General features: G+C 39.9%; 2 protein-coding genes across 2 annotated transcripts; one reads left to right on the forward strand and one right to left on the reverse strand.

The window, feature by feature from the left end:
- Positions 1-1,415: 1,415 nt before the first annotated feature.
- On the forward strand, positions 1,416-5,153 carry LOC117624559 (universal stress protein PHOS32-like). The gene is made up of 3 exons (XM_034355877.1): positions 1,416-2,368; positions 4,368-4,414; positions 4,722-5,153. Exons 1-2 carry the CDS (start codon positions 1,570-1,572, stop codon positions 4,373-4,375), a joined length of 807 nt encoding a protein of 268 aa, XP_034211768.1. The 5' UTR covers positions 1,416-1,569; the 3' UTR covers positions 4,376-4,414; positions 4,722-5,153.
- Positions 5,154-6,998: 1,845 nt separating this feature from the next.
- Positions 6,999-8,262, reverse strand: LOC117626685 (zinc finger protein CONSTANS-LIKE 2-like). Its single transcript, XM_034358491.1, has one exon. The coding sequence runs from the start codon at positions 7,962-7,964 to the stop codon at positions 7,191-7,193; it is 774 nt and encodes a 257-aa protein (XP_034214382.1). The 5' UTR covers positions 7,965-8,262; the 3' UTR covers positions 6,999-7,190.
- Between the last annotated feature and the right edge of the window lie 756 nt (positions 8,263-9,018).

Below are 9,018 nucleotides of genomic sequence, written 5' to 3' on the forward strand. Positions count from 1 at the left end.
ATATATATTTATATATTTAAAGTTTTTAACGACTTCATTTTGGACCAGCTCAAAAAAAAAAAAAAAGGCCTAATTCCACGAAACCTGCTGCCAAAGTGCCCTCAGACATGCACTTCGTCATAATCAGTATTATATACTATTATTAATGATTTAATACAAAACATCCAAGTTCCAATGGCAAAAGCCATCGACCCAAATTCAACAGCAAGGTCTTCTTTTTGTGTTTTTTTGGAGAGAATTCCATCCAAGTCTTTACAAAACATCTTAGCTAAATAATAAAAAAGTCTTTATAAAATATCATATTCATATCCTTATTTTTTTACGTCCCCACCACATCAAGTCTTTTATTTATTTATAGAGAATTCTAAATCTTTATAAAAATTTATTCATGGATCAAGTCTTGTGCCTTTGAAAAGTGCACCTCCGCAAAAAAATTCCTAAATTTACTGGTGCCCATATCCATTGTTCATGTCCAAGAAAAAAGACATCTTATTCATTATAAATTGGACCTAGCCCCCTTTCTCCCCAACATCCCTATCGAGTGACTCATTCCTCGATCTCCCCGACCTCATTATTGACTGATTCATTCCCTAATCTTCCCCTTATATGTTTTTCTTCTCATTTTTTAGTTATTTATTATTTTTTGTAATTTCATCATGTAATATTCCTCATTTTCCCTAACATTCAATAGAAAAAAATTCGAAATCGACAAAAATGACCGATAGTGCAATGCAAAACCTTACAGGGAAGCCACATAAACTATTATTGACCCTCAAGAGTGAAAATGCATATCGACATATAATTCAGATACCACTGCTACAATTTAGTCTGTTTATTTATTTATGAAACATATAACATGATTCGAATTAGGATCCAAACTTCCTTACAGGAATAAAATTCTATAGTGAGAGTGCCATACATAGACCCCTCATGCGGACCTCCATATTAGTCATATGATCATTTCATTAAACTTAAGTGAAGTTACTATTCAGATAAATCATGTGGCTAATATGAAGGTCCATATCTATGATCCTTATATGACACCCTCACCACAAAAGAGTCATTCTGTAGTGAATGCCTTATATATGGCCCTTAGGTAATGTCCTATCTCTTAACCGTTGGATGAAATTGGTTAGTCTGATCTAACGATTAAGAGATATGACCTCACAATAGAATTATTGCACCATACAATGACTCCCCTCCTTTAATGCGAACTGAAATATAGCTGGTGGGCCTACAAATTGGGTTCTATTCTAATGATGTTGAGTTAAAGCAAAAATTGGGCCATAGCTCAATCTACCAGACAATCTGAATCCAAGCCCATTCATCTCAAATAGAAAAAAGAGAAAAAGGAAAGCGGAAAGAAACAAAACAAGTGTCATTCTGTCTGTGTTGGACTTTGGCATATGCGCATAATAATAAATGATGATAAGGATTTAAGCCCATATCTCCACTCTCCCTCTCGTCACTTCCCAACTTTCCCATCCGTTTTCCTTTTCATTTTCCGACTATCCAAACAAACGAACACCGAACAAAACAAAAAAACCTGAAACCTCTGCAAAAACCCAAATGAATCATCCTCAGTCCCCGCAACCCCAAGACCCATCGGACCCCCAACTCCCCCACATCAGAATCCACCACCCTAATTCCCCACGCCACCACCCCAACTCTCCACGTCACCACACCTCATCCGCAGGCTCCGCCGCCACTCCCACCCCCACTGCCGGCGCCCGCCGAAAGCTCGGGGTCGCTGTCGACCTCTCCGACGAGAGCGCCCATGCCGTCCGCTGGGCCGTCGACCACTACATCCGCCCCGGAGACGCCGTCGTTCTCCTCCACGTGAGCCCCACCTCCGTCCTATTCGGCGCCGACTGGGGCTCCGTCGACCTCTCCATCAATACCAACGACGACGTTGACTTCGTCGACAACCACGCCTTAAACGACTCCGTCAAGCAGAAGAAGCTCGAGAATGACTTTGATGCCTTCACTGCTTCCAAGGCCGCCGATCTCGCCAGGCCCTTGAAGGAGGCTCAGATTCCCTTCAAGATCCACATCGTTAAGGACCATGACATGAAGGAGAGGCTGTGCTTGGAGGTCGAGAGGCTAGGGCTCAGTGCCGTGATCATGGGGAGCAGAGGGGTTGGTGCCGCGAAGCGTGGGAATGACGGTAGGCTTGGGAGTGTGAGCGATTATTGCGTTCATCACTGTGTTTGCCCTGTTGTTGTTGTACGGTTTCCAGATGATGACAATGGTGCCGGTGCCGGTGCTGGTGGTTCTGCTGTTGCTCCTGCTGCTGTTGTTGCGGTTAAAGAGGATGAGGAGGAAGAAGCCGTGATCAAGCCAGTGGTAAAGGACGAGCATAAAAAAGGTTAGGGCTTTTTCGCTGATTCAATTGCTAGTAACTTCAAATTTGGGTCTCTTTTATTAATTGATTAGGATTTAGTTTGTTTAACTGGCGATTATATCATGTTGGGTATGATTGGCGCACATTACATCCATATGCATATGTCTGTTGGTAGCAATGGGGGTGTATGATTGTTTCATATATCTGATATTAGAGCTACAAATGGGAACTTTTTCTGTTTAGGAGTTACTGATGCAATTAGATGAGCAATCTAACTTTCTGCAAAGGGAAATTTGAAATTATTATATCAGGTGAGGGCTTGTGCTCCTCATTGTTGTTTTGCTTCCGAAGTATTGTGAACTGCAAATCGTTTCTATTGTATATATTATGGATTTTCAGAACCAAGGTTGATTAAGCAAAGTTTGATATTTTGCAATGTTCACAACTCATGGCTGCTCTCTGAAGCATCATGAGGTTCTTTGAATGTGAAAAGAATATTTTGAACTAGATTAGCATGTATTTAAGTTTGTTTTACTTTTAGAGTTGCTTGGTCTTTCCAATCTCCACTATAAGCTGTATGAAATTCTATATACGATCCTTATATGCATGAGATTTGGTCTGGTTAGCTTTATCACTAAAATATCCTACCTATGAGAATATCCTTTTCTTTTTTCTGCAAAGAAAAACTATTGTTTGGAATTTTTTTACCCTTTGGTAGTGCTGCCAGATGCTTCGTCTAAATAAAAGCAAGTCCACCTCTCGCTATCATTAAATGTCAGAATATGTTCCCCATGCCAAAAGCGGTATAACTTTGAAATTTTTTGCATATTTATCATGTGTTTGGGAATATTCATTTGCAAATACGACTTATTTTGCTAGTTGGTCATTTCCTAGACCGCATCTTGCATAGGTCTATGTTCTGTATAAGATTCAGTAGCTAAGGAGGTTGTTCACATTGCTGGCAACTTTAGTTGTAGGTTCAGTTGGCTAAGAAGAGGCCAATGCTTACTTAACTAGTTTGCTGCTCATAGTTTGGTAGCTCCCTTGTATTCCCACTCTGCTGGATAGTCCCATGATACTATTTTGAGACGAATGGCTTTGCTCATGGACCTAATCAGGGTTCATGTATAATGGTTAAGAATAAAACACTAAGTAGGTTTGTAGGTTTGCTGTTCTTTACATGTCTAGTTGTCAGGGCCCAACCACATCTTTTTGCACCTATAGAAAGTGATAAATTAATTTTCTGGTGATCCAAATTCTTCCTCTGTGGTTGTTAAAGAGGATAGGTACGCACGCACAATCATTGGCTTCTAGAAGTGCTGCTGGCTTATAGTAAGCAGAACATAAGAGTTTGTTTTGTCAGTAAGTTTAACTGATGTGACTGTATGACTCATATCACGTCATCAGGTAATAAAATGTTCTGGAAGGAAATTCTCAAAGTGACGAAATTTTGTCAAAATGGTTATTCTTAATGGGGTTTGAATTTCCTCTTGTTTTACCTTTTTGCATTTCCCTGAGAACATTTTGTACCTGTACCCATGAATCTTTGGTGAATGTGTTTAGGGTGGTGCTACCTTTGTAATCTGTACCCAAGATGGATAAATTAGAACATTTTCTAAATTTTTTCACTCTATACTAGTTGATCCAGCAATGGATTACGACATTGACATGCATTGTACTGTTTCACACATATTTTACAATAAATGATATGCTTTCATTTGTTTTAAGTAGCAGCAAATCTTTATAATATAGAATTTTTGCATGATATCAGCTCATGTGTACAGTTTGTTGTCTTCTTGTTAGTTTTTATTCTAATAGGTTTATGAGCTATGGGACATGTCTCTTCTGTACTGGTTAGTGCAGTGGAGACATTTTAATGTACAGTTTACGTAATCATATGAAAAGTGTTTGTTTGTGGATGTTCTTTTCTTTATTTTTGGGTTCTGAACTTTATACTGATCTATAGAGTGAATCTTTGGATAATTTATGTATTCATGACACTATATTTGTTTGTTTTGTGCAGATGCTTAGTATGTATTCCGAGTCGTAGTTGAATCCTCTCAAGTACAGGTAAGCATTTGTTGTGCTAAATCTCTCTTTTTGCTTGATCATAATATGTTGCTGCACTATTGTCGCGACACACATTTTTCAATTGTTTTGGATACTTTTGTATTTTGTTGTGTAAGAGCTTGTATCCACGTAGACATAATCACACACATTCGTAAACACTGGTGCCTTTTCTTTCTGTACATTTCCTGCAGCTTTCATTTATTTTTGTTCACGATTTTCATGCAAAATAGGTGCTGCTTCGTCTGTGTTCAATTTTGTGGTGTTTATGTAGAGTGTGACCAAGTCAACATGGTTTTAAATTGTGCAGTTTGTGTAGAAGTTTGAGTCAACTGGGATTGGCTGACACGTTGAGCCCAGACTGCAGGAGTCAAGACTGCTTTCTCTCCTCTCCAACAGCTCTTTCTCAAACGTATGAATTTCTGGGAGGATTGAAGATGCTATTTGTATGGTGAATGAGGTTTATGGGATTCTGTGAGGCCTTTCCTACTTTGTTCGATTGCTTTGTGACTCATTTGTCTCCCTTTAGTTTCAAGGATGTGCTTGTTGTTGCTTGCTAGTATGCAAATTTAATTATTAGATCTTTTTGTGTCCAATAATTTTCTCATCAGAAATTGCTAGACATGTTTATTAATTTGTATGGCTAGACAACCCTAAATCATTTGGTATGAAAAGGTACTTTCTTTTCTACCATAATTTGGACCGCGTAATATTTTGAAGCCATTCATTTTTCTCGTGTCCATGATTTGACAATGGAACTTCCTTCTCTTTCTTTCTTCTTTTCCATTTTCTTGAACAAGTAATTGTGTTCCTGAAAAACCAGTGAATTTGCTGCCCTTCTCCATGAGGAAAAAGCTAAATGCCATTGGATTTTGGATGTTGTGACGAAGGTAAAATACTGGGGTAGTTAGTGACTCAGTTTGTAGGATTCAGATCTATGGTAAAAGATTACCCATATTTGTGTGGGTGACTAACCGTAACAGTTTTTAGATGACTCATGGTATGGTAGAGTGAATGTTGTGGATGAAAGCAAATTGGTTAAAGCATGATGGTACGTGGAAACAAAGAGCTACATGCCAAATGCATCCTTATCAACTGAATTTGAATGTATGCAAATATACATGCACCTTCTCAAGCCCTCAATATCACACAACCTTCCATCTTTTGTGCACAAACCCTTTGGCTTCGTTTGATTCATGAAATGAATTTGAAGGGAAATAATTTTCCATGTCATTTTTCAAGGGATGGGAAATGAAAGATTCTTTTCTCACGTTTGGTAATGCTCGGAAAGTAACCTAGAAATATCACTTTATTTCATTTTCTACGTTTGTTTTGAGTAAGAATAGAAAACAAAGTTTGTATAAATTTTCAATTATACCAATATTAAATCAAATAAAAAAAATGTATATAATGATATATTGTAATTCTAAATTGTTAATGGGGACAAAATGGTCATGAAAATTATTTATTTAATATTGGCTCATTTTCTCAAATTTTTCCATGAGGAGGGAAAACAAAATCCAAGTTGGGAGGGACTTCACTTTCCCCCTTACTTTCCTATGGGTCAGTCAACGTTCTCATGCCTGGAGTTACCAAACATAGAAAAGCAATTGATTTATCATTTCCAAATCTCATTTCTCATGAATCAAACGAGCCCTTATTCCATATCCCATTTGGATATGATCATAGGGATTTGTTGGTTAGTAAAGGCTTCTCCCCCATTCACTAATTTATTTTCGAAAAACGACTCGTTTTTGCATTTGGGTTTTGTCTCTTGACGTTGCCCAAATTGTTGGTCAACTTGCATTGCATCACACACAACCTAGTCTTTCAACATGGATGTGTGGTGAAAAATCAAATCTCAATCACATCCTTTTGAAGTTTGACTGACAATGAACGCATAAGCTATTTGCTTTAGAATAGGGCGATTAAGATTAATCTTATCTAATCTCCTTGAGAATTGGGTCTTGGGTCTACCCTGTCAATTCATGGAAAAAGTATGATATCATGGTAGACTCAGATTCGAATTTCTAGACAAGAACGGTAGCTTATCTTCTTTTTAAGAAGATCTAACATCAGTCATTCACGTGCACGTAAGTGATTATAAATAACAAATGAATTATAAAACTCACATGCATATACGCCTCATAACCACGTATTACGTGAACAACTGATGCTAGCATAACTCATTCTTCTTTTCACATGTTGGGGCTGGCTGGCTCTGCCTCATCAACTCATGCATCATGTATGCATGTTCCTCGCAAGAACACAACATACGCAACTAGTACTGTAGTGACAATTAAAAGCCAAATAATATTATATCCTCCAAGAATTGAAATAAGTCAAAAGCTCAACCAACACAAATAAAACATTTCTATTTCTTCACCAAACAAGCCTCCTCCTCCTCCTCCTACTCCTCATACCATACATTAAAATAAGGAGGAGTTTGGCTATCCCATCGACCACTAGTTCCACAAGTTATCAACTGCCACCACATCTTCTCCATCTCCATACATTCAATCCGCGTTTATTTTTGAAAAAATCAACTGAGGCCCCCACCCACATATAAATTATTTTATTTCTGAGGTTGAGACTTAATTTTGCAAATACACACCAAAATGTCAACATTAATTAAATTGGAGCGAATCTTAATCTTACATTGATTGGAAAATCAAGGGGTCAAATATTAATTTCATATGGTTATTATGGACAATATCAACATTCAATCCAACAACTAGCACTATGTATTGTGTGGTTAGGAATTTAAAATGAATTAATATCAACGGCTCTGACCATCTCTTCTGGGTTCGCAAATCCCGAGGACCGCGGCGGACGCCTGATCATCACCGTCGCTGATCACGTCCGTTTGATTTTGAAGACTCTCAATTGAGCTCACGATCGCCGTTGATCTTAACTCCGCTTCACTTGATCTCTCACTCAGTAAACGGTTCTCTTCGCCCGGTCTCGCTCGCTTCAACAGCCTCAGCGAAGCCAACGACGACGTTTCGTCGCCTCCCAAATCAGAATCTGGATCCGCATTCTCTCGCATTCGCTTCGACACCACCAAAAATTCCTCCTCCTCTTCTTCTTCTTCACTACTCGAACAACTCACCGCAGGCGGAGGCTCTGCCGCCGCCGAATGCGAACTAGACCACGGAACGACCTGATTTTCATCCTCATCATCATCATGATCATCATCAGCATCATCATCAACATCTTCACCATCATGACCACCATCATCATCCTCCTCCTCATCATCAAGATCAACATCGTCTTCGTTCTCTGCTTCGCTTTCTTGATCCTCGTGCCGCTGAAACTTAATTCCACGCCTTTCGACACAAATCTCACATACCGAGACGGTCGGCGTAAGCTTGGGTCCCGAGCCCATCCATGGAGTCGGCGACTGGCATCCATGGCAGAGGAGGTTCCTCGGGTGCTTCGCCACCAGAAAATTGGCTCCGTGAACTTTCTCATCGCAGTCCCAGCATAACTTCGCCTGGTCCGCCTCGCAGTGAATCCGAGCTCTCAGTCCACACAGCTCGCACTCTCTCATTTTCTGCTTCTTCGTTTATCTCTCTCAACCGCAGAGCAGAGCAAGATATATGGGAGAACTTGCAGCGTTGCAATGGGTTACGGAAACAGCCCTTTATTTCAGATTTAATTCCCTAACTTTGTAGTGCCTGCGACAGTGGGATCAGGGGTATTTGCGTCTTTCTTCGGCGAATGAAGCAAATTGGGAAAATATCTTCACCAGTTCCTTCGAAGTTATTAGCTTCTTCTTTACGACATGCCCCGCGGCCGTTTAGTTTTTATATCCTGCACTGAGGTCCACGCATTTCAAATTCAGTTTAACCCACGCCACTCATACAAAGCTCACGTGATCAGCACGTGAGAACGCATCGTCCTCCGCGTGGCAATAGTTTGTTGGCGGACGAGTTGGAATGGTATGTGCGCTCCCCTACAATCCTATATACTCGGCCTGCCACTACAAATTTACAAAGCCAGCATCGACCCAAGAGCACCACGTGTCGCATAGTTTGGGGAGCGAAAGTTTGCGTGTCTTGGAGCAATTACCGGGCTCAGTCCAGATATTTTCTTTCCTTGGATTCGATGCTGACGTGGCGGACCCACAGTACAACCTGTGGGCACCTCCGGATTTCAAGTGTCGCCTACGTGGATGGGTCTCACGCCACAAGGGGCCTTGAGGACACGTGACGCCCACGTGGGCTACGTCTTACGGATGTTTACCTTGGCTTGGGCCCATAGACCCATACCTAATTCTATCCATGCCTCGGCTTTCGGCTCCGTCTTAATGTAATGATTAATAATAATAATTTGGCCTCATCTTTTGGTTTTTTTAATCCATTTATTTTAGCGGATAGGGAGATATTATTGGTTTATTTAGTCTAATATAAAATAGGGAAAAAAATATTGAGATAAATATTAGGGGGGGCCCATGAGGTTATGGGCAGGGAAAGGGTTGGGGTCATGGCGGTATTGTGTCCATGTCCTAAGGAATATATATAAATATAATACACAAAATTAATTTCTTTCATTAGTAAAGGATTATTTACTAGATAAAACGGTATTAGTTTCTTCCATTAAGA

Source organism: Prunus dulcis, chromosome 4 (assembly GCF_902201215.1).
Source record: "Prunus dulcis chromosome 4, ALMONDv2, whole genome shotgun sequence".
Lineage (NCBI taxonomy): Eukaryota > Viridiplantae > Streptophyta > Magnoliopsida > Rosales > Rosaceae > Prunus > Prunus dulcis.